We start from the raw sequence: 25,855 nt of genomic DNA, 5'->3' as shown, positions 1-25,855 counted from the left end.
AAACTAAGTTTCAATGTATACTGTAGAATTCCATCAGCTTTCTATTTGGAAGCATATTTTATCACGAATCCCCTGGAATCTTTGGGTTGGTCAGAGGTCCCCCAGTCTTTCAAAGTCATCTTCAATATTGTTAGAAATTCTGATTTTGCTCCTTTTTTTATCAATTCAAGTTTTCAAGGTTCTCTGAAAACACTCTTTATTGCTTTATTTTGGTATATATGGAACCTTTTCCTCTCTCTTATCTCTGGAAGTATTAGGCATAGTAGCACTATAGCTACATCAAATTCAAGTAATTTTAAGTTTTTTGGGACATAGTTTCAAATTGCTTTCAAGAATGCAGCCATTCTTGACCAGTTTACCAATTCACCAGCTGCTAATTTAGGACACTTTCCGCATTCCTTTTTAAACTTTGTCATTCTGAAGGATGTGTAGTAGAATGTGTAGTTCTTTTAATCTGTATTTTTCTAATTGTTCTTACTAGAATTTTGTAAGCATTGGCTGGATAACCATTTATGTTGTAGGACTGACTACAATTGTAGGATGGGTTTTTGAACTTTTTCTAATTGAGAAATTGTTGTGGTCACCTGTCACATAATCTTACATGCTCTTCAGAAAATTTCAAAGTTGGAAATGCCCCATCTAAATTCAATTCCTCTAAATAATCCCCTTCTATGACATAACCAACAAATGAACTTTTGCTTGTAAGAGTTCTGAGTGGGAACCTATTATAACCCCCAAAGCATCTTGTTCTAACTTTTGTATAGAGGTATTTTAGTATAGGAGATAATAAGTTGATTCTCCCATATTTTTTGCTTGAGAGAACCCTTACGCTGCATTCTGTTCTACATCTTATTTAACACTAAATTAACCATTAGTCCAGTTTTTATTTTTAAATGGTAGCATCCTGAAGAACATACAAAGAGCATTAAAAGCAACTTTAGATTATATCAATGAACCATTATAACATCAATAAAACTTTTATTTTAATTAAATGTATTAACAAACTTGTTTCTAAGTCATCAGAAAATGACTTAGAAAAGACATAAGCAGACTTATTTACATCCTTTCATCATTTCCTCTATAGCACAATCCCATCTGAAGAGATACTGAAATGAAATCTTATAATTTACATTTCCCCATTTTTAATTAAATGCCTAACGATTAAGGTGCATTTTTTAAATTATAAAAATAAAACTGAATAGAATTTCAAGTTGCCTTAAGTTTAACATCGGTATTAAATAACAATGATAAATTTTAAGTAAGCCAAGTAGTACAAAAACTGTCAAATTTTCACTTGACTGTAATCATCTCTAGGATTTATAATACTGAACCTAATAAGAACTAACTCTGATGAACATATTTTGTTCATTTCAGAGTTTTTCAATAGCAATAAAACAAATATTTACTATGAAGATACTAGAAATTTGAAACATTATTTGATGAATTAACAATAAAAAACTATAAAAGTTCTCTTTCAATATAACAAACTGATAATACTTTAATACAAGCTATACTGTATACTGAAAATTAATCCCTCATTACTAATGACTAGGTACTATGGGAGACCAAATGTTGTCAATGTACATTATATCAGAAAGCAAGGCAAATGATCGTTTTCTACAACCATACACAGCCAGCCACAAAAACTGTTTTAAAAATCGCTGATCCTGTAAAAAAATTACAAAATTTTTTTAATAACTTGGATTTTCAGGGGGGAAAGGCCGAATTTGTTCTCTAATTTGCCAATTTAACTAACACAAAATTGCTAAAGAGTTTTTAATATTTCTGAGTATAACTAAACTTGTCTAACTAATGAAGTTGTAAACAAGGAAGTTGGGTGTATTGCAGTATTTGGTTGCAAATAATTTGCCATCTGGTGTTGGATCAGAAAAGGCTATTTCATCAGTACTCAGAAAGCAGCCAAACATGAAGTAATTCCTAAAATAAAGAGAAGGAAAAAAATGTTAATGGAAACAACTTACATTATTTAAGAAACAACATTTTCACAAATGGTTGGCAACTTCTAAACTTTGAGTAAGGGGCCAGGATCCTCCAAACCCTTCTGAAAGAACCCATTTCCCTTCTGAAAAGCTGTAATTATGTTTTTTCTAGCTCAGAAGTTGGCTGAGAAGAAAAAGAATTAACAAGACTAAAACAAATTCTGCAATCTGAAGAAATAGGAGCTCACTGAATTGCATCTTTAAATCAAAATTCATTCTTGGAGTTTTTAAAACTAGCTTAATTGAAATATTCATACACACCCACATCCCTCTTGCATTACTATAATTCTTTATCAAAGAAATTGATAGGACAATGACCACAAAGGAGACAGGAGGAAGGACAAAACGAGTGGCCTGAGACTCACAGAAAACACACGATGTCCTTGTAACATAACTAATTGTACCTTCATAGGCCCTGCAAGTTTTTTTTGGGGGGGAGAGGGAAGAGAGGATAGTTGGAGTCATCTCCATCAATATTTACTAAGGATGCAATTATAGCATTATGTTAAGCCTTTCCACTTTGTACACATTAAATAGCAAAGCAAAAGTCTGTGTGTTTGATACCTGGCACTTTGTGAACCTTCGTGCAAAGAGCACGAAGTCCATGGAAGCAAGCACAAAGCATCTAAGCCACTGACTCTCTGGTGCCCTTTGCTTAGCCCAAGAGCAGGGGCAGACCCAACTCCGCAGTATGTACACTCAGCCAAGCAGGGAGAGAGGGGCAAGGGCGAAGAGTCCCCTGAAGACAACTGCATCTCCCCCCCCCTCCTCTCCTCTCCCTGCCTTACCGGAGAGTATCCACCAATCGACGAGCAATGCCCTTTCTTCTCATCAGGTTAAAGACCCAGATCCGACTGATCCCACAGAGGGCTGGCTCGGGGGTGGTGGAACATTGCCAGGCTCGCTGGTTGTAAAATGTCTGATGGTTTGCAGAGTCTGGACTAGCTGGTTCATTTAGGACCCGGAAAGCCTGTGACATACAGAAGCTTTTTTATAGCTAATGGTGTAACGAGCAGAACATTTCTTAGACTAATAATTATGATGATTACCAGCATTTATAAAGCACTTTGAGATTTGCTAAGACCTTTATAATTATAATCTCATTTGATTCTCACAACCACCCAGGGAGGTAGATACTGTTATCTCCATTTTACAGATAAGGAAAACTGAGGCAGAAAGATTTAAGTGACTTGTCCAGTGTCACCCCACTAATTAAATGTCTGAAATCAGATCTGAATTCAAGCCTTCCTGATTCCAAGCCTGCTGGTCTTCTGTCCATGGCTTCAATTAGGTGCTGTTCCATTAACTCATGTTAACAAAAGCTGTCTCCATTGGCTATATGGAAACTAGGATTTTTGTTCCAATCCCCAAGTTAAATGACCTTATAAAGCTGATATCTGTACTAAGGCTAATGCTAATTAAAAATACTGTTAATGTTAATATATTTCATATTACTGAAAGTTCTATGCTAAAATTTCATTGCATTTAAAAGAACTTCCTAAATAACTTTGTGTAAAATCCGAACCCCAGTTTTAATGAATCAGTCACATTCCACTGCTTCCTTTTACAGGATCACTAGTCACTACTGAGATATGAAAACAACCACACTGCAAATTTTCACTGTCAAAAAGGAGTTTATTCCTGCTCTGATCCTTTGTGACTAAGTAGGCATATAAGATAAGGACAGAGAAGGAAGCAGATTAAAATCACATAATTGTGTCTCTCTATAGAAATGATTACCTATGTGTACATATATGTAGAATGTCTTAAGTATACATGCATATACTTATGTATTCACCATAAACTTCAAATTATACATTTCTATTCTTAAAGTATCTTTTCTCTAAAATGTTTTATTTGAACACCCCCACTGCCACCCCCAAAAGTAGATGAGCAGCCCTGAAAGAGGCTTGGCAAATCCTCCCACCAGAGTTAGTCCTTAACCATAATGAGGGTCAAAGATCGAAAGGTCCCATATGTAGCAAAAATATTAATGGAAGTATTTTCTGTACTCAGCAGAAAAGCAGACACAAGTAGGTGAGCACTGATTAGGGATTGACTAAATAAATTGTGGTTGCATAAGTATAAATAATCGCGTCATAAATAATGAAGATGGAGAACATAATAAAGTAAAAGAAAAATCAAGCAAAAACAGGAAAACACAGAGACAATGTCAACAATACTGTAAATAGAAAGAACTTCATGAAAAGGCAACTGGAAGGGGATGTATTTTAGTGACCAAACTTGGTCTTGAATAAAAGTTGAAAAAACTGCGGCTTCCCATCTTCTCAGCAGAGGGGGAGCAACCTTGTAACTACACTCCTGTCAGGCCGGTACCCCAAAGAGGTTAGCAGCAAACAACAGGGAGTGCAGAGCACATTCCAGGGAGGGGCCAGGCAAATGCACGCATTCAGGAGGCCGAAAAGTAGAGGCTAGATGGTAAATACCAAAGAGGCTTCGTATTTCACCCTAAAAGGAATAGGAAGTGCCTGGACTTGATCACCTAGCTGATGGATGGAGCTCAACGTGCACTTGAGGACAATCACTTGGGTAGGTGGGAGAAGTATGGATCGGACAGAATAATACCATAACACAATTACTAACAGTGGGGGAAAAGTTTGGTGCTAGTAAATTAAGGGAGCCTTCAGTGCTAATAGTGCCAAAGTTTAATCAGACTCCTACATTTAATTTTACAAATTCACATTTTGCAGGGACAGCAAGGGACAGCGTAGCGGATAGAGCACCAGCCCTAGACTCAGGGGGACCAAAGTTCAAATTCTGCCTCACATATTTATTGCTGTATGACCATGGGAGAGTCACTTATTAACCCCCATTATCTTCCCCACTCCTCCAATCATATCATAAGTTTAAAAAATAAATATATTTACCTGTTTGATTGGTTCAGCAATTAGACATCCAATTACTTTCTTTTCATCAGATATATAGAGGAAGGTTTTAATTTTGCTTGGGCAGTTGGGAATAACTTGCTTAAATCCCAGTTCATTATCTACAAGTTCACGGACATCTTCTGCCTATTAAGAGTTGTTAAATCAACTAGAATCATTAGTATTATAATTGTTAACTATTAAAGCAGAATAAACATGTATGATATATATTAAAAAAAGTTTCCTTGAAATAAATTAATGCAATTTTTCTTGTCTCCAATTCTGAATGTGACAAAACATGCAAGGGAAGGAAAAAATTCTTTCTTTAGCCATTAAAAAAGCCCATTCTCCATAAATCATCTCAAAATGAGAAGAGTTCCTTTTAAATAACCAAGAGACTAAGAAGGCAAGTCATCATTTTAGAGTATTCTAGAAATATTTAGAAAATTTTAGAAAATAAAATTTAGGAAATAAAAGGTTATGTTGTCTCCTTAATAAAAAGAGTAAAGGGTTTTTAAAAGTCAAATTTTATACCTTTCGAATGGCATACTTTGGGTCACCAGGAAGTACTAATATAATCTTGCCATCCCAAAACTCTGCCACGATACGTTCTTTCTTCCAACCCTGCCAAGAGAAAGAGTCTAATTAATGAGAAGCAATACTAATGATTAGGGATCCCATTTTCCCTTTCATTAATAAGCAGTTAAAACAAAGCCATTCTGGAATTTGTAATACTGGTATTATCAAGAGGCCAAATTAACCCTCTAACAAAAATAGAGATGTTTACTGAGGTACTTGGCTCAGGACTTGGTAAAAATCAGCAGCCCTAAGGTTCAACACTACTAACCAGTAAGTGGTGGGCCTACTCAGCAGAGGAGGCAGCTCCTAGCTACAGTTTATTTTAATCTGAGGTGTATTATAGTATTATAGACCCTTAGCGATAAATAGGCCCTCAGCTCTGAGCTGATATGCCCCATGCTTACTCCTTCCTCCAGTTTTTCAGTTTTTATATTCCCAAAAGAAAGTTGGATGGAAAAAAGCTCATAATATTTCAGGGATTATTATCATATATTTTAAATAGCAGAGGCTGGGAAAAACTTGCATACTGATTTTTATTTCTAGGAGCCGGGTTCTAAGAACTGAGTTTTGCCTTCTTGCATAAACATCTATATATGGGAGAGGCAGTTCTCCACATATGCTTTTTATTTTTATGCCCAATTTAATTAACCCTTTGAAAGATACCATCCTAGGTGGATTTATCAACCCCTCTGTACTAGTTCCTGGCCAAGTTCAAAAAAGAGCACACTCCTGGAAAATACTTTCATTCTTATCTAAAGATGCTAAAGCAATTTTCATCCTTTAACTCTCATATTGAACCATTCCCTTATATGTAAGTTAAGAGTTTAGAATTTGTAAGAATTCTTTAATATAGGGGGGGAAAAAAGGGATAGTCCAGGAAGAGTAGGGAAGAAAAAGAACACTGACTGAATCTAGGAGAAATTACTATGGTGAGGAGTAGTAGTTAAGAGAAAGCAAAACTAGTATGAAAGAAAACATTTAAAGGACCGAGGGAAACTAGGAGGGTGGAAAGTGACAATGGGGAAATACGATGGGAAGTTAACAATGCTCTGAATTAGTAGAAAGTTACAAAGACACTGAATTAACCTTTTCTTCTTTTTTAAGAGATAAAGCCAGTAGTGAGGCTCCCAATCTCTCCTACCTATTGTGTTGTTTTGGGGTGAATGAATCCCTTTCATTACAAATCTACATTATTTTTAGGTTTAAGGGTCTGCCTTACAAGCAGAGTTTTCTAAGAGACAACAAAGCAAATCAACATGCAAGTACCCTTTAAGAATCAGAGGGAATGCAGAGGTCAAGGACAAAAGCAATCTGATTTGATATTCAGCAAAATGCAGAGAATGGCACTTTTTATGTTAACAAAGAATTGGAAATTAAATCAATGCCAACTGGGAAGAATTACTAAATTTCATGAAAGTAAGGAAATATAACTTGTGCAGTAGGAAGTAATGATTACTAAGAATTCAGAGAGGTAGGAGAAGATAATGTACAGGAAAAGAATAAAAACAACAAAAAAGAAAAGTGAAGGCTGTGTAATTGTAAGGACTAAACTTGGTCTCAAAGAAAGACTGGAAAATAAACTCTCTTTCACCGTCTGTCACAGAGATAGAAAACACTGAATATATGCCATTACCCTCAGCTGATGAGCTAACATTGCTGAACTGCTTTTTTTCCCTCTCCTTCCTTTAAAACAAATTTGAAAATGAAGGTGATATAAAAACAGACACCAATGAAAACATTAAAAATAAAAACAAAAAAAGCAAAGATTAAGGAAGAGAAACTTAGAGCTTCATGGAATTAAATTCTTCAGGAAGCCAGTGGAAACCAAAGGGCCCAGGTAGATATAATTTTGCTGGTTATTTTGAATTATTCTACATATTGCTATTAGTCATGAATAAACCTGATGATTATATTTCTAAAATACACCTCTCTGCTTCAGTTATCTGGCACTTATAAGTCTAGGCCATCTAATCAACCAGACTACTACGAACCATTTAGTCAAATGAAAAAGCTTGGAAGTTTAAGCATTGCTAAGGAGAGCCAAGAATTGACTAAGCTGATTCTCAACATTTTGATTCCATGCATCCCTTTTTAAATGCCTTTGCACAAATGACAAAACATATCTGTAACACCACAGAGTGCTTCAGACCCCATTAAGGGGCAGTATCCACCTTCTGCTTACCACATATTTAATTCCTTCCAGGAGTCTCTGGTGATAGTGGGCATGTTGCGCTTCATCCTCGGGGCTGGCTGCTGTATAGATCATGCCACAAGACTTGCATATAATGGCTCCAAAATACTTCTGACCTGCATCCTAATCCAAGGAAAGAGTGAAACAGAGCAGCTTTACTTTTAGAGATTCAAACCTAAGGTCCCCTCAGGGTCTGCCCAAACTGCCCCTTAGCCACCTGTGGTTCATCACTGCTTACAATGCCAAACAAAAGGCAGGAAAAGGTCCAGATTAGGATTATGGGAAAGAATGTGATTGAAGTTAATAAAATTAGGAATTACATAGAGAGATTTCCATTAGAACTTCAATAGCTCAAGGATATATGATTTAATCATTGCGGTTCCTTGTTCTCCTGTAATGCACTACAACTGCTCTATGTAGATGGTCTTCACTCAACAGAGATGAAGTACTTAATACGTACATGAAATTATGCTAGGTACTACAGATACAAAGTCAAAATAGGAAACAGATCTTGTGCTCAAGGTACTTATGTTCTAAGGCACGGTGGAACAGCAGAGCGAGTGGTAGGTTGGGGTCAGACAGCCCGTGTTTGGATCCTGGTTCTGCCCTTTATCAGTAGTATGACTTTTGACAAGTCGTGCCCCCTTCTCAGAGTTGTTTCATTTGTAAAAACAAATATTTGGACCAGAAGATCGCTAAAATCCCTTCCAATCCTAAATCTATAATCCACAGATTCTATTCATGAGTTGCCAAAATGAGTGATATTCTCCAAACTCAATTTGTAGAACTCAACTTGCAAAGGATTTATTATATAGAATTTTGGGAGGTTGTTCTAGTAAAATATGAGCTCTTAGAAGTCCTATCAAACTGGAAAGGCCTTAAATAATGGCTCCAGGAATGACTAATATAAATATTGCATACATGCTAATCTGATACATACATGAATATATATTCATATACATCAATCTTAATGTCACCTGAGGGTCAACCTGGACAAGATATTGGGAGTTACTATATTAACTCTTGATTTACATAGAAGTCTGTTTCAACAGGTCATAAAAGATACAAAAACTCATAGCTGACAGATCCATTGAGGAAAGTTAGAGGTGGTCAAGATAACCGATTTCAGTATCATGATTGGACATAGGCCACATTTTCCAACAAAATGGTCCTTAGGGTCACTGTCAGAGAGAGAATCCTGTGATCACAGAATGGCATTTCTCATTAAATCTCATTAAATTAAAAAATACAATTTTTTATCTACTTTCAGAATTCAGTCATCAACATTCCATTGAAACACTCTTATTACTATACTATGATTTCTTTTTTTTTTCTTTCTTTCTTTTTTTTTTTTTAATTTAATAGCCTTTTATTTACAGGATATATACATGGGTAACTTTACAGCATTAACAATTGCCAAACTTCTTGTTCCAATTTTTCACCTCTTACCCCCCCCCCAACCCCCTCCCCTAGATGGCAGGATGACCAGTAGATGTTAAATATATTAAAATATAAATTAGATACACAATAAGTATACCTGACCTAAACATTATTTTGCTGTACAAAAAGAATCAGACTCTGAAATATTGTACAATTAGCTTGTGAAGGAAATCAAAAATGCAGGTGGGCATAAATATAGGGATTGGGAATTCAATGTAATGGTTTTTAGTCATCTCCCAGAGTTCTTTTTCTGGGCAAAGCTATATACTATGATTTCTTATAAAATAACATAAATAGGCACATAAGGCATACGTTTTATCCACAAAGCTAACATCATCATTAGCTATATAACAAAACTGTGTGACATATATTATGCCAAAACAGAGCAGATTACTTATTAATGGACTGAGAACAGGACCTATGGACTTGCATTTGAATTTACTCACAATAACAAGCTGGTCTTTCAATCCTTTGTTTAATTCTCTGGCATTTTTGTTAGCTTTCTGTGCTGGGAACTCTTTCAAGGCATTTGAAGATTCATTAATAGCTGTGTTGGATCCTAAAGATGATGGTTCTTCCAGAAAAGCTAAAGAACTTAAAACAGAAACACATTCAGTTAACATGTTAACTAAAACACTGTTATTATGTCATTTCCTTCCTAAGAACATTAAAAATGAAGAAAAATTATTAATGTGTATACATTGGTGACCGATAGTTGCAAACAGATCACATTCTCTGGCTCTGTCAATGCACAAACAGCCATTTTCCAATCTCTATACATTCATGCTTCAAGGCACTGTGTATTAGCCCTTACATGTTAACTAAAACACTGTTATTATGTCATTTCCTTCCTAAGAACATTAAAAATGAAGAAAAATTATTAATGTGTATACATTGGTGACCGATAGTTGCAAACAGATCAGTCTCTGGCTCTGTCAATGCACAAACAGCCATTTTCCAATCTCTATACATTCATGCTTCAAGGCAATGTGTATTAGCCCTTAGTGTAGTAAACCAAAGTTGGTGACCTCTAATTTCTAAACTGCCAATGCATTCCTATAAAAACAAAAATTCCATATAATGCTCATCTATTGGACTTCTTTACTACTTAGTTTCCAATCCTCAACTTTCTTCTAAATGAGCGTAGCTCCTATAGTTATATTCTTTGCTTTTCAATTTTTTAATTCCTAACTTCAGGTTGTCTATCTGTACCAGACTTAAAACCATATTATAAAACAGCAGTCAAAGCAAAACCATTTGGTACTAGCTAAGAAACAGTAGTGGATTGGTAGAATAAATAGGTTAGGTTCACAAGACACGACCGTCAATATCTATAGTAATTAATAATTGATAAACATAAAGATCCTAGCTTCTGGGATAAGAACTTACTGTTGGACAAAAATTTATGAGAAAACTAAAAAAATAATATGGCAGAAACTAGGTATTTACCAACATCTAACACCCCACACCCCATTGCAAGTTAAGATCAAAATGGGTTCATGGTTTAGACATAAAGGTTTATACTATAAGCAAATTAGGAGAACAAGGGATAGTCTACCTCTCAGATTTGTGGAGAAGGGAGGAATTTACGGTCAAAGAATAACTAGAGATTTAAATGGATAATTTTGATTACATTAACGTTTTTGCACAAATAAAACCAGTATAGTCAAAATCAGAAGGGAAGCAGAAAGCTGGGAAAAAAATTTTTTAACAGCCAGTATTTCTGATAAAGGCCTCATTTCTAAAACATAGAAAATTGACTCAAACTTATAATACAAGCCAATCCCCAACTGATAAATGGTCAAAGGATATGAAAAATTTTCAGATGAAATTAATGCCATATATATATATTTAAATTCTCTAAATCACTACTAATTAGAGAAATGTATGAAATGGTAACCTCAGAGTTTTACTAATTTACATCTCAGGATGGCTAAGACTGACAGGAAAAAAAAAAGATAAATGTTGGAGGAGATATGGGAAAACTGGGGTACTAAACACATTATTGATGGGAGTTGTGAACTGATCCAACCATTTTGGAGAGCAATTTGGAACTATGTCCAAAGAGATACCAAACTGTGTATACCCTTTGATCCAGCTGGGTCTGTATCCCAAAGAGACCATAAAAGATGGAAAACGATTCACATGGCAAGAAACTGGAAGCTGATTGGATGCCCATCAGTTAGGGAATGTCTGAATAAGTTATGATATATGAATGTAATAAATAATGAGCAGACATTTCAGAAAAACCTAGAAAGGCTTACATGAACTAATGCTGTATGAAGTAACCAGAACCAGGGGAACACTGTACATCGTAACAGCAGGATTATGTGATAATCAATTATGACAGATTTATCTCTTCTCAGAAACGAGGTAATTCAAGGCAGTACCATCTACCTTCAGAGAGAGAACTATGGAGACAATGTGGATCAAAGCATAGTATTTTCACCTTTCTTTTTATTGTTTTTTCCTTTTGATTAATTTTTTTTGTGTGTGTGCATCATGACAAATATGGAAATATGTTTAGAAGAATTGCACATGTTTATCGTACATGTTTAACCTATATCAGATTGTTTCCTATCTTGGGAAGGCAAGGCAGGAGAGGAGAGGGAGAGAACATTGGGAACACAAAGTTGTGCAAAGGTGAATGCTGAAAACTATCTTTGCCTGTATTTGGAAAAATAAAACATGCTTAAAATTAAAAATAAAAAATTCTAATTCTTTCCCTTGATATATATACATGATTCCAAAAGCCATACTTGCTGGTCGAAGTCTGAACTTTTTTTGGTTTCTCACTTCTCAGAGCTTATAGGACATTGTCTGTTGCTGGGACAAACCTAAAACTAAATTTAATGCACTTGTGCTATCTAGGCCAATATAACTGGTATTATATATGGATCTGGGATCTCACTGCCACATATGAGCAAACTGACGCCAGAAAATAAAAGTTCTATGGTCCAGAGAGAGCAAAATTTACTGTCTATGCTTTAGGAAAACCAGTCTCTTCATCTCTTCCCTCCTTCTAAATCCAAAATAGCTTCCCTTTCCAATCTAACTCAGACAAGGGTGTCACTTTCAGTTTCTTAAGCTAGAAAAAAACTTTGGAGTCAGGTTCTATTCAAACCAACTCTTTTCTTTTCCATTTCCAGTCTTCTTGCTCTAGCACAAACCTTAACATGGCACACTTCTAATAAGTAGAATAATCAAGAACTTGTCTTCCTGATCTAACCCCAAAGCTAATTTTTCTTAATAATTTTAACATGTCACTTTTTGGGAAAAAAAGTGAAAATATAATTTTTCCTAATGGCTTTATTCAAGTCCAAATTCATCTCCTTGCATATCAAAAATTTAATTAGATTCTGCCTTATCTGTCTTACTTTTTGCTCTTCTGTAAAATCCTAATCTAGTCTTGCCTTAAGTTAATCTTGGGAGAGACAGACACAGAGAAGTGGGTCTAACATCTTTAGACCACACTAAGCTAGCCTTCAAGGATATCAGGTTTGCTATCCAAAAGGTCTGGGTGCCATAGTACATCTGAACTCGAGCAAAGAACAATCATTAATTCCAAAGCGGGGAAGGGTAGGGGTGTGTTGTTGCTAGCCCTCATTATCAAACTTCCAAACGATCATGTTGTTCTCCGAACCTCAGCTCGGTAACCAAATCATGTTCATCTTTGTTTGTTCTGTATGCCTCAAAACCCTGAAGGGGAGGCCGTCCACTCACCAAGGATCTTTGATATAAATATAGGCGATCCACTGACCCCTTTACAGATGCATGCTATGTTATCTTGCATAGAGAACTGCCTCACTTTACCCTTAAATTTTACCCGATACCCCCAAGATCTCTGTAGAGCTGTGTCCTCGCTATTTCCCAGGCTGATATAATGGAAAGAATGCTGGGATTGTAAATCAGAGGACCCAATCCAAATCCCATCCCTGCCACTACTTGTATAACAAAGCTCCTTCACCTCTCTGGACCCGAGTTCCCCCATTTGTAAAACATCAGAGCTGAATTAGATGAGCTCCGACTTTCCTCCTAGCTCTAAGTATATGATCATATAAATATCATTAGTCTTTCCCACTTCCACTTTTTCACTAATGCTATCTATGTCTCTTATCAGAAATGATTTTCTGCATTCATTTGCTTGGTGCATCCTTTAAGGTTGATCTATCTCTTCCATGAAAACTTGTTACCATTCTAATGGACACTTTATGCTTCTTTTTTGAATGCTCCTGTGTACAAACAATACCAATATCATGTCATTGTAATCTATTAATTTTGCAATACTTAATAATTAAGCTTTTCCCCCACTGGATTTGAAGCTCCTTGAAGGAGAATAACCACTTTTGGTAAACCAGAAAGTGCAAGAGACTGGCAATCAGAAGTCTGGATTCTAGACCATTCCAAGTCACTACTTTATTTCATAAGACCTAAATATCCCCAACTATTTACAAGGTGATTGGACCAGATAATTTTTAACCTTCCCCTCCACGTCCCTGCTGTTAATATAATTAGCATTTATACAGGGTTTACAGCACTTTTACAAAGCCTCTCTCATTTTTGTCTTCACAACAATCCTTGGAGGCAGGTGTGTTGTTAGTATTATTTCCATTTTACCATAGGAAAAAAACGATGAAGATAAAGATTAAATGACTTCCCCAAGATCCCATAGCCAGGAGTATGAGACCTCCAGACCCTACTCCTAGTTATCTGTGGTGCCATCACTATTCTAATGGGAAGGAGAAGAGTTTCTGGAATATATTATCAGCCAGACAGAAACTAACAGCTCTAAAGTCAAATTCAGAAGTCAAAATCACCATCAGCCAATATTCTTGTATTAGATGGTAAGTACCAAGTGAGATAATCATAAATAGTCAAGTTTAATTATCCATTATTAACAAGTGAATAACCATTTGCAGACAACTTTCAATCCTAAACTAGCTTTTCTTTTATTACAGAGATGTCTCTTGATCATCTTTCATTTGCCATCAGATAAGATTCATATGGAATATAAAACCCGATAAGGAACAATTACAGAAAACACAATTTGATGCAAAATGTCAAGTAATGTATTCCAAAGTAAATTGGAATTAATCATATTAATGCAACATTAACCAATAGAAACAGTCACTGTAGCTGACTATACAGGGTTAATGAATTTTTTATTTCCAAGAAAAGGACATCAAAATTAGAAATTATGAATTTCATCTCATTTTCCCCAACTGCTTCCTCTCAAGTCATTTAACTAAGAAATGATACTTCCCAAACCTTAAGACAGAGAAAAAGAAAATTCGTACATTATCCATAATTGGCTAAACTGCCACTAAATAAACGAAGGTGGTATATTATGGTATTTTAAAATTCTAACTAATAAAAATTACTTAAGGATCATGACTACATAATGAAAATGATCATACCTTTTTTGATTGACTGAATTTCTGTTAAAAATGGGATAGGTAACAGAAGATCCTGAAGGAGAAAAGCATCTATTAATTCACATTGTAAATTTAATTACTATATAACACCAGAAATCAAATGATATTTTACCAGGCCCACAGCTCAACTTCAACCCCTGAGAGACTAGTTGCCAAACTTTAATCAGCTGTGTAGAAAATATAAATGACCAAATATAAGGTTTTAGATTAATTCCTAGAATATTTCAAACAATATTTTACATATCAAATATAACAAAACCCGAAGAAATAGTGTGAAAAAGTGTGAAATACCAGTTGGTATATGGTATATATATGAGGGGGGGGGGGGGGAAAGAATTGATTTGTGCACATTATTTAAATCACTTAATTTTTCATGTACTAATACTGCATGCTTCATTATAAAATGAGTTTTTAAAAAAAGGCAAAGCAAAAGAACTAAAGTTAAAAAGGCATGATAGTAAATTTCTTGATTATTGCTTCTTTTTGTATCTCCAGAACAGTGTCTAGTATACAATAGGTACTTCATAAATGTTTACTGATTAGTGTCTAGTATTAACATGTTGAAAAGAAGCTATTTTAAAGAAACTTGCCTTAAAAAGGACTTTTTCAAAGTTCCTCTGAATCTGTTTCAGCTTTTTAATTTCCTCTTAAAAGGATTGCTAAAGGACACCTGTCAAATGTGACATCTAGAAATAAACATAAGCTATTGTTTTTTCTTGGATGAGATCTATAACCATTCAAGAATTTGGTATAACCATCCAAAAAGGAAAAACTAGGCAGGTGAAGAGTGAATGCTTTCAAAAGTTTAAAAAACAAACAAACAAACAAACAAACAAAAAACAGTTCTAGAAGTTCACAGATCAAAAAGCTCTACAGGGAACATCAGCCCAGAGGGGATTGGAATGAAACCATAAAGACACACAAAAATAACTATTCCAAAGAGAATGAAAAAAGCGGTTATTTAAAATGAACTATGGGCTGGAACAGTTGTTAAAAAGACATAACTAGAACATGGAAACAAGAGCAGATGGCATGGTTTATAAAAAAAATTTCTAAGTGCTACTAAAGTTTAGAAAGTCCACAATGGTAAAAATAACATGGGATATTACATATATACTAGAGGTAAACAAGAAGACTACAAAAGGGAAAGGACATTCATTGCTCAGAGTGGATGAAACAGGCAAAAGGGCCCACACTTTTATTTTGCTTTTGTTTTCTCTCCAAGAAGAATGATGTTGGAATTAGAAAGGAAAGCACAAAAATGTTTAATAGGGCATTAATATTCAAAAAAAGAAGTGGGGGCTTTTGGCCAAGACAGCTATCTGAAAGGAGGAAAATCATCTAGCTACCACATATCTAGTCCAGCAAAAAATTCAACAATTCACATCAGAGCAAATAATGATCAGGAAAATCCAATGAAAAACCATAGTTAAGTGACTTCTTTCACCCCAGAACTGCACAAAAAGTCAGCCAGAAATCCAAAAGCAATACTAGGAAAGGGATTTTCAGGAAAGTGAGTGCCCATCTCCAGAAAACAAACTAGCAGCAATGTTGTAGTAGCCTGTAAAGGCACTATATATCTAGAGCAAACAAGAATACAGGGCCTTGGAGAAAGCCTTGGAATCCTGGGGAGCAGCAAAGACCAGGTCAGTACTTGGGAAGGCCCAGGCACCCTGGGTTATTAGTTACCTCCTTTATTATCCCTTAGTAGGAGAAGTCTGTTCAGAAACCCTGGTGATGCAGGGCAAGGCCACAGAATACAAAAAGGGGATGTAGCAAGTCCCTAGTACAAAGCTTCAGAGAAAAATAAACCAAAAGACATTGATCAATAATTAAAAATTATTATATATCTAGAGAAATAATAAAAGAGTAATTCTTTAATAACTATAAGCAGAGACTCAAAGGAAAGAAGTTTCCATTAGGGGTTACATGAATATCTAGAAAAAAATAAAGGGAAAAAAAGAAATTTAAGTTCTGGAGCAAAGAATTAGAAAATATATAATTTAGAAAACTTCACCCAAGTAACAGATTCTCTGAAAATTAGATAAAAAAGAAACCAACGATTCCATGCAAGCAAGAAATATTAGAACAAAACAATTTTTTAAAAAACGACCCAACAACAAAAAAATACAACTGAAACAAATCCACATGTGTAAATCTGAAATTAAACAGAAATGTACCTGATGGGACTCCTTGAAAATCATGGAATAAAAAAACAATAATCCTAAAAACTATTTTGAGAAATAATAAAACTGGAGATTTTAGGAAGATGGCAGATAAATTGGTAAATTTAAAGCTCTCCAGATCTCTCTCATATATACAACAAATTTGTGAGCATAGACCGGTAAAAAAATGAAGACAACTTGGGACAGAACAGGGGTCCTTCCAGATACAGCAGAGATCTGAAGATAGACCTGGGGGAGGGGTATGTGTATGAGCTCCTCAGAAACACTAAGAGGGAGGGCCCTGGGGCACCTGGGTGTGGCTGAAGCCTCTGCGGGAGCCAGACTCATCTCCCAGACTGCAGGAGGAGTTAGGGTATAAGTCTGGGAAGACTGAAGGCACCTTTGCCGATTAGGAACTGCCAGGCCTGGCTGTGCTGCAGACAGTGAGGGCCAAAGTAGGGGGGGGGCAAGGACACTGCTGACTGTGAGTCCTTAACAGGAAGAGGGAACTTTTGGTTTGGAGAGCTCAAGTGAAGCTAGAGGCTTATCTTTATCTCCCCACCCAACCCTTAGAGGAGATTATACTTAATAACTCATTAAAAGACAAAAAACCCAAGCAAAGATGAAAGACCCTCACCATAGAAACTTACTATGGGAATGACATCTTCAGAGGAGGACAATGAAGTAAAAAAACAAAACAAAACTTCCATCCCAAAGAGTAATTGAAATGGCTCCCTGCCCAGGGAGAATTTGAAGATGTCAAAAAAAAAGTAAAAAAAAAAAAATCAAATGAGAGATACTGAGGAAAAACCAATAAAAATAAAAACAGCTTTAAAAAAATCTTTAGTTTTCTTGGGCAAATCAACTAGAAAAGGAGATAGTCTCAAAGATGAAAATAATTCTTTGAAAAAAAGAATTGGGAGGGACAGCTAGGTGGTGCAGCAGATACAGCACCTGAAGTCAGGAGGACACTTGAGTTAAAATCTGGCCTCAGATCCTTAATAGTCCACACTCTCCCCAGCCCCTCCCAAAAAAAGAAATGGGGAAGGGGAAGCCAAGTGAAGTTATGAGAGACCAAGAAATAAAAGATTCTAAAGAATGAAAAAATAGAATATGAAACTTAAGAAAAATGACAGATCTGGAGAACAATAAAGAAAAAAGAAACAATAATTGAACTGCCTGAATGCTGTGATGATGATAATAATAATAAAAGAACCTTGACACAGTAATGCAAGAAATAATCTAAGAAAATTGTCCTGAAAATTAGAAAGGAAAATTGAACATGAATGGAATTAGAAATAGCAAAAATTCATTGATCATCACTCACCACAAGAAGATCCTTTTTGGAAAGCACATAGGAATATTATTTGCCAAATTTTGATCAAAAAGAAACAAGAAAAAACAATTTAAAAATGCTGGAGCTACAATTAGAATTATACAGCAGCCACAAGACCAGACCAAAGGTCTAGGAGTCATACTTTCTGACAATCAAAAGAACTAGGCCTGCAGCCAAAAATATCACATCCAGCAAAATTATTTAATAATATTGAAAGAGAAAAAATAAACTGTCTAGAACTATTAGAACCAGAAGATAGACAGACAGAATTCCCCCAATCACCTCCTGGGGAAGAAAGGGAAAAAGTTCCAAGAATATCATACAAAAATCTAAATCTCCTAAGTCAAAGGAAAAAAAAAAAAATCAAATATTCAGAAAAAAACAAAACAAAAAAAACAAAACATTTAAGTTTAACTTAACTAGTCAGGACCACACAAAAATGGTAGCTTTCATAAAAATCCCAAGAAATCTTAGAATACAGTGTTCTAAAAGATAAAATAAAAAGGCTCGGAACTAATAACTTATTTTGCAAAGGGAAAAAAAATGACCTTTAATGGAACAGAAGACTTCCAATCATTTCTGATTTAAAAAAAAAAAAAAAAAGATAAGAGATCAGACCTGAGTAGGACCTCTAAAATACAAACAAGGGCACAGAAATGTATTGGTGCAACTGGAAGGTATTGTATGAAGTGGTGTTAATGTTATTTAACCATGATTAGTCATGAAGTTTTTTTTTTCTTCCAGTTTTAGGCAGTAGAGGGTTATGCAGAGTGATGCAAAACAAACACAGCCAAAAAGAAAGCCACTGACCATATTAAAAAAAAATACAATGTGCCTTACTAAATTTCTGAAGCCCAATTTGAACTCAGGTATTCTTGCCTCCAGGGGTCCTGCTTTTATCCACTGAACAAGATAGCCAGATCTCAAATTTGGCACTGATTAAGAAACAAAGTTTATACTTTTGATTGCATAAAAAAGTTTTGCACCAATTAATGCAGCTCAAACTAGAAGAGTAAAAATCTTTGTTGACTTCTATGGAAATGTTGTGAATAATTTTACATGTGCCTTCTCAATTTAGGTGTGGGGAACAAAACAAAAAATGAAACAAAAAACTTTTACATGTAACTGGAAATATATAAACAAAAAAAAAGTGAAATGGGTCATCTTTTAAGTGGGTTGTTTTTCCTTACTGGTCAAAGATTAGATTACTTGTTGGGTGTGTTCTTTTTTTGAAGTGGTTATATTATGTTTTGATGATCTTTAAAGGAAGAAAAAAAGAGAAGAATATAGTAGATAAGGAGGGTAGAGAAATGACAAAGGCCATTTGAATCTTATAATTTGAACTGGTCAAATGAGGGTAGAAATATACTCCCATACAGAACTAGGTGTAGAAAAAATATACTCCCAATACAGTTGCCAATATTCAATTTCTGAGTCAGCATGCTTTCCTAAAATATTAACAATCAACAATTTTTGAAAAATCTTGTTTTTAAACTTACCTTTATTACTGTTCTGACTGTGAGGCCCCTTTAAAGAAAGGGACTTATTCTCAACAAGCTTCCCTTCTTTAGGAGAAGTTACTCTACTATTTGGACCCTAAACAGGGGGGAAAAAAAAAAAAAAAAAAAAAAAAATCACCAATGATGTTTAGTTTCTAATTAATAAGATTCACACCATACTATGTATGTTTCATAGTAGATTATATATTAAAAGGCATGTTTTAAAAATTAAAAAAAATTGTTAGTTCTCCTTCATCTGATTTTTCATATTTAATTTCTCCTAGATGCATTTAAAAAATAAAAACCAAAATATTTAACTTAAAGGAACATTATTAATTTATTTGCTATTTGCTATCTAGTCAGAAGAAAATTATTAATGAATCCATTAACTTTCAAAATTTACAGTCAACTCTATGGTTCATGTGTTTCAACCTTCAGGATTATCCCAGAAATTTAACACCTGGTATTTCCCTTGCTAACCACTTACCACAGTTGATGACACCTGTTTGTCACCAGTTCTTGTGTGCTGAGGAAATGTAATGGAAATTATATAAATTGACCTCTTGGTCTAAATTTAATTTCAAAACAACACATTCCTCATGTAACATCATATCCAGTACAGATTAGAGATCCCCCCCCCAACTATATACCTCAAATATAAATCAGGAAACTGCTCCTCAACCCTTTATTATTTTTTTTTCCTTGTTTCAATTCTTAAGCTAAATTTGCCAACATACATCTTTTTTCCTATTGATTCAGATCCAGAGATCATTTGACTCACCTCAAAAGTTTCTTTTTCATTAGGGCTAGGATTCTTAATCACTGCTGATTTAGGTTTATTGGTCTTGAGCTCAGACATAGCTTGACTATCCAAAATCATTTTTTTGAACAAAGAGTGAGATTTTTTCCCAGCCACAAAAAACGCTGCCCCACTCTGAAGAGTCACTTGGGGTTTAACTTTTAGACTCAGCACTCGAGGAATGGAGGTCAAACTCTTGTCAGGTTCATGACTGTTATCCTCCTGTCCCATGGCCGATTTAAAAATAATTCTCTTTTGCTGGGGTTTTACAGCATTCTTTAACACAGTTTTAATGCCTTTATAATTTCCATATTTAGGAGTTGAATTCCTTTTTACTTTAGCTTTTGTCTTCTTCACCTTTTGATGTTTTTTTTCTGTCAAGTTAGGAACTGGCTTGTTATATCCACAATCATTTTTCTGACCATGAGATCTGCTCTCTTTGACAAGCTTCCTCTCCAGTGGATTCAAGTACCATTTATCTCTGTTATAAAAGGATCTAGTCGACATGGCACATTTGAAGGGAGATCCTTGCTGTGGAGGCTTCATTGGGGTCACTTCCCCTCCTCCTTTTTGAATAGCACAGGCCGTTTCTAGTGGATACTTATTGACCTGACTTGAACCGTGGTGTCCTTGGAAGAGATAACATACATTTTCTTTATCCAAATCTTTAATTTGTGCTATTTCCTTTTTAGGGGTTTCACTTGGGGATGGAGACACACTTTCAGAAAAGTCCAATATTATCTTCTTCATTGGATTTTCAAATAGACTATAAAAACAAAACAAATCAATTATTAAATATTACTACTTTCAGATCTAACATCACATAATACTGAAACAATTATTGGATCCTACTAAAAATGAGATTCCATACTTTTGTGCTAATTACTTGTGGTTCTAATCCCCTCCCCCCAAAAAAAGCCTATTTTAACAAATTTCATAGAACAAGATGCCCTTACAAAGAAGCATCTTATAAGAACTATTTTTAAGTTCAGGAGAAGAGACTATTATATAGCACAGTGACACTACTTTATTGACCTGGATAAACAGAATTCATAACAATTACTCATTTTATTACGTAAATATTGTCAGGCTGCTGTTTTAACTCTACTTTTCTCCATTTGCAATGTTAGTCCTGTGGTTTAAAATTCACATCTCCATATTGCTTTAGAAAACCACAGAACAAAATATCTATGCTGTATTTTTTACTGTTCATTTAATTCAAGTTGGACACCTCTGTTCTAACCAACACTCTTCTACTTAGTTGCCAGGAAAAACTCACTCAAAAATAACAAGGAATTTAGAATATTCTTTTCAATTGCTAATTTACTATGGAGCCTAGGAATCAGTCCTGTTGTTTACCCGAGGCAGCACCAAGATTTTTTGTTTTGAAAAGTATAAAATAAAGTTATTGCCAAGTTGTATACTAACTAAAAATTTGTGACAGGATATAATGCCTCTTTATTAAGGTTGCAAAGATTAGACACATGGAGGTAGAAGACTTTTAAGGATAAGGGGATAAGAGCAAGGACAAAGATTTTTATTTGATTTTCAGTTCCGAATTTTTCCTCTCCCCTTGGCTCCCTTGGAGAAGAAAAGAGAAAACTCATTAGAAATATGCAAGACAAATTCCCTTTTTAATCCTTATGTTCTAAAAAAAAGAAAAAAAAAAAAAAGGCAGCAGGAAGATTTCCACAAGCTTAGACATTCTGATGCGAGTAAAACCTTCCCAATGAGAGCCATGCAGAAAATTTAACTGAGGTACTAGGTTCCCCTTGTCTCACCAGAAGTCGTTAGGCATGCTGCAGAAGAGATTCAGGTATGGGTTAGATGGGCCTGCAAGACTTTTTTCCAGGGCTGGGGTCCTACGAACTCACCTGCCATATTTAGAACTTTGATTCCTCTTCCTTGGAGTGACATTTGCCATTTTATATGAATGCCTGGAACATAAGATTTTCAAGGATAACCAAATGCATAAAATAAACTAGCCACCAGAACCCTTGCATAAATGCCATACTGACATATTTAACCACACTTATTTACTCTGCACCAGAAACCCAAAGGAATGACTAACAATGACTAACAAAGGAGTTCTGGTCTGCTTGCAAGTTATGAGAATTATAGTAATTCCTCACCTGCTATATATAATGAAGGGTCACAAAGTGCTTTCCTCATGAAAACCCTGTGTCTTGGCAGTGCAGCACAAATATCTGGAAGCTAAGGCTCAAAGGCTAAGTGATTTACTTCTTGCTCACAATCTCACCAATGCCCAGTGCAGCTGCCTATACCTGACACCATTTTATTTGGAGTCTATGTTAAATTGCTGGAATAGCTATTATATTATTTCCAGATAAAATGGAAGCTTTCACCCAGAAGTTAACAGTGCACTTGGGCATTAGAGGAAGCTTTCAGATTTGAGGCTTTTTCCCCTCCAATGCTGATAGTAGGCACTAAATAATAAGTTTGCTGAACTGGGTTATATTCCTTCGGTTTTTGTAGAAGCAGAACTAAAAAAAGGCGGGGGAACCCTGAGAAGGAGGTTTCTGAGTGTGAAGATGCAAAGAGAGTCACAGAGTTCAGCAGGGAGGGAGGGAAAGATGCACTAGTCCCAAGGCCCCCTCGGGGAGCAGAATACTACTGTAATTAAGCCCCCCACCGCCTTTCGGCCGGGATGCGCTATTTTCCCCGCTACCAGAAAACTTCTCGGCTGGGCCATTTTAAGGAAGCCCCCCCCCCCCCCCCAGGCTTGCCCGGGTCCCTGAGAAGTTAAGGGACTCGTCCAAGGTCACGCCCCTCCCCCTGCTTCGGGCACTGCGAACACCGCTGGCCCATTTCACAGAGGAGGAAGCTGCAGGCGAGGCGAGGCGAGGCGAGGCGCCCACAAGCCTGAGGGTGCGAGGCGGGCATTCCATCGCCCACCTTCCGACGCCCCGCGGCTCACGCTGCCCCCTGCCCAGGACGACCCGACCCCCTTCGCCGCTCCCAGAAGCAGCCTCCCGAGGGCTGGCCGCGCAACAGCTCGCTTTTCCTGTGCTCCAACTCTGCCCTCCCTCCCGCTGAGGTTCCACGCTCTCCGCGCCCCCCCTCCCTCACGCCACCCATGAAGACTGACTGGCGGGTTCTTACCTCTCGCCGGCGCCCACGAGCAGCGGCTCAACTAGCTGTATTCTAGCAGCAACTGAAGCCGCCCGACCGTTTCAAACGTGTATTCAAATTAGCGCGCGGAGACGCGGCCACGCCTCCTTCGCTCCCATTGGCTCGTCCTGACTCCTCGGAGCGACTAGCTCTCCAATGAAGTCTCTCCCGCTCTAGGCTCGGGCGGCCGCCTCTCAACCTAGAAACCTCGCGTCTGTCAAGCCCATGGAGAACCACAAGTCCCAGGGTGCTCGCTGTTACGGGACGCTCCCCGCTACGTGACTGTAGGAGGGCGCTGGCGAGGCACTGTGGGCTAAAGCCCAAGGTTTGACGCCGGCCGGGCGCTGTTGTAGTCCTGCCTTTCTTTTATGAGCTCATAAGCTTGGGCTTGATGATGTCACTTCCCGGTTCAAAAACCTAGCGGGTCTTTTATTCCTCTGAAGGTCAGAGGCAAGCTCTCTCATTTAACGTCCTTCCCCAGCTGGCCGCGCTTAGCTTTGCAGGCCCCATCATTCACCTTGCTCCCATTCCCGGACCATTTGTCCGCTCCCGTGACTTGTTATCGCCCACCCCATTGTGTGCAAGGCATTAAGCTTTACCCGCATTTGGATGACAAACTCCTCTCAAAGCTGAACTCAAGAGGCGGCAAAGTGGCCTTTCTAGCTCTCCCAGCTGCTCGTTAGTACTTCCGTGCCCTCCAATGTAAGAGCAAAGGGTTTGGCGGTACTCAAATGCTCTATCTTTTACCTCCCTTGTGTAATAATCCGAGTCTCGGTTCTCTCATTACTTTGGAGGGTGTTGGCCTCTAAGGCCCCTCTCAGTTCCAAACCTACAAATTCTATGATATCTTCTCTCCCTCCCTCCCCCCCGCCCCCAATAGAAAATAAGTTCCTTGGAAATAGGAGGGTTTTTTAAAATTTTTGTTTTGTTTTTAAGGTAATCAAGATTAAGTGACTTGCCTAGGGTAACATAGCTAGTAAGTGTCTGGGGCCAATTTTGGACTCAATTCCTCTAATCTATTCATGCATGCCCCACATAGCTGCTCTTGCTGCCTTTTTTTTTTTTTTTTTTTTTTTTTTTGAAATAGAAGTCTGCTTCTTGAGATTGCAATGTCTTGGGTTCAAGTCTAATGAAATCTGCTTCTTCAGATTGTAATGTCTTGGTACCAAGTCCTACAAGGGAATCAAGTTGGCTGTGTGATCCTGGACAAGTAACATTTATCTCTCAGTGCCGCAGGACTCCTTAAAACAGCAGATTATGGGCCCAACTGCATCGATTAACACAGCTGGGAAATTCCTGATTCAATCTTCTTACCTACGCTATTTACCCCCTCTCCCAAGACAAAAAAATCTACCCCAAACTTGGCAAAGAATTGGCATTGAAATGCTTGTTTGACTGCTTGGAAGGGGCCTTTGAGGTCATATTGCACAAGTGTTTCATTTTACAAATGATACCAATGTTGAGTTTTCCTACATCTTACATCCACCTTGGCTTTCCACCCTTCTATCTAGTGATTGTTTCTCCAAGACGCTCCCATCTCTTAACTCCAATCCTTTTCCTTGGCTTTTTCTCATTTCCACTAATCTATTTCCCCCAAATCCCATCTTTTACAAGAAGGCTTTCCCAATTACCTTTAGTTTGAGTACTTTCTATCGACTTTTCAATAATAAACTCCTATATATGGCTTATTTGTACATAATTGTTTGCATGCTGTTTCTATTATTTGTGAACTTCTTTAGTATTTTTTCATCTAGCTTATAGCAGGCACTTAATTCATTAAATGAGTATCAGCGATCCCATTAGGGAGGTAGTACAAGGGAAGGAGTTGAGTGTCAGCCTGGAGAGTTCTACCAAAGGACCTCTTATCTGTGACTTAGGGAAAACTGCAAGTTGCCTGAGGCATAGAGATGTAAAGAGTGTACATTGCTTGTGAAAGTCTATATCCACATTTTATTTTTGTAGTTGGGAGTTTGGGAGGAGGCTTTGCTAGAGATTTTGAGAATCCTACTCATTCCTTTCCAAAGTAGACTTTGATTCTTGCTGAGAAGAGAAAATGGTCAAAGACTGGCCCCTCTGATCTCCTCAAAATGATATTGAACTATAATTATTTTTATATCCACTACTCTACTCCTTCTCCATCAACAGCCTAAATATTGCTAGTTTAGAGAAATGAACACTTTTGTGTTCATTATTCTTTAAAAAGAGAGGAGTATCTTAAGCTCAATCTGAAATCTTGATTCTTTCCATCAAATGCTTATTTTTATAATTTATAATAACTATAATTATGTATTATATATATATTCAGTTATAGAAAAGACCATCACAAGTAGTGAATAGTTAAGTAAATCCATTTATCTGTAGATTCCAGAAATCAAAAAAATTATATATATTAGA

The 25,855-nt window shown here is 36.6% G+C and overlaps 1 protein-coding gene across 3 annotated transcripts; it reads right to left on the bottom strand.

The window, feature by feature from the left end:
• Positions 1 to 961: 961 nt before the first annotated feature.
• ESCO2 (establishment of sister chromatid cohesion N-acetyltransferase 2) lies at positions 962 to 24,123 on the bottom strand. 3 transcript variants are annotated; one of them, XM_031951470.1, is made up of 11 exons: positions 23,453 to 24,123; positions 22,204 to 22,266; positions 20,312 to 21,095; positions 19,531 to 19,627; positions 14,513 to 14,564; positions 9,542 to 9,689; positions 7,647 to 7,778; positions 5,420 to 5,509; positions 4,889 to 5,032; positions 2,789 to 2,970; positions 962 to 1,938 (listed from the first exon to the last, which is right to left on the bottom strand). In XM_031951470.1, the coding sequence occupies exons 2-11, from the start codon at positions 22,251 to 22,253 to the stop codon at positions 1,806 to 1,808; spliced, it is 1,812 nt and encodes a 603-aa protein (XP_031807330.1). In that variant the 5' UTR covers positions 22,254 to 22,266; positions 23,453 to 24,123; the 3' UTR covers positions 962 to 1,805. The 3 variants fall into 3 exon arrangements, with proteins under 3 accessions (XP_031807330.1, XP_031807331.1, XP_031807332.1); XM_031951471.1 differs by lacking the exon at positions 23,453 to 24,123 and adding an exon at positions 22,462 to 22,915; XM_031951472.1 differs by lacking the exon at positions 22,204 to 22,266 and having other exon boundaries at positions 23,453 to 24,119.
• Positions 24,124 to 25,855: the final 1,732 nt, after the last annotated feature.

The sequence above is a fragment of the Sarcophilus harrisii genome, chromosome 2 (genome assembly GCF_902635505.1).
Source record: "Sarcophilus harrisii chromosome 2, mSarHar1.11, whole genome shotgun sequence".
NCBI classification, from domain to species: domain Eukaryota; kingdom Metazoa; phylum Chordata; class Mammalia; order Dasyuromorphia; family Dasyuridae; genus Sarcophilus; species Sarcophilus harrisii.
This window is presented reverse-complemented; position numbering and strand designations above follow the sequence as displayed.

Bases quoted from the DNA above. Each gene is read 5' to 3' on its own strand.
- ESCO2 (XM_031951470.1), bottom strand. From the start codon at position 22,253: ATGGCAAATGTCACTCCAAGGAAGAGGAATCAAAGTTCTAAATATGGC. The intron at 5,033-5,419 runs GTATAAAATTTG...AACTCTTAATAG, and splicing joins CAAAGTATGCCATTCGAAAG to GCAGAAGATGTCCGTGAACT. The intron at 1,939-2,788 runs GTAAGGCAGGGA...TCTTTATTTTAG, and splicing joins CGATTGGTGGATACTCTCCG to GAATTACTTCATGTTTGGCT.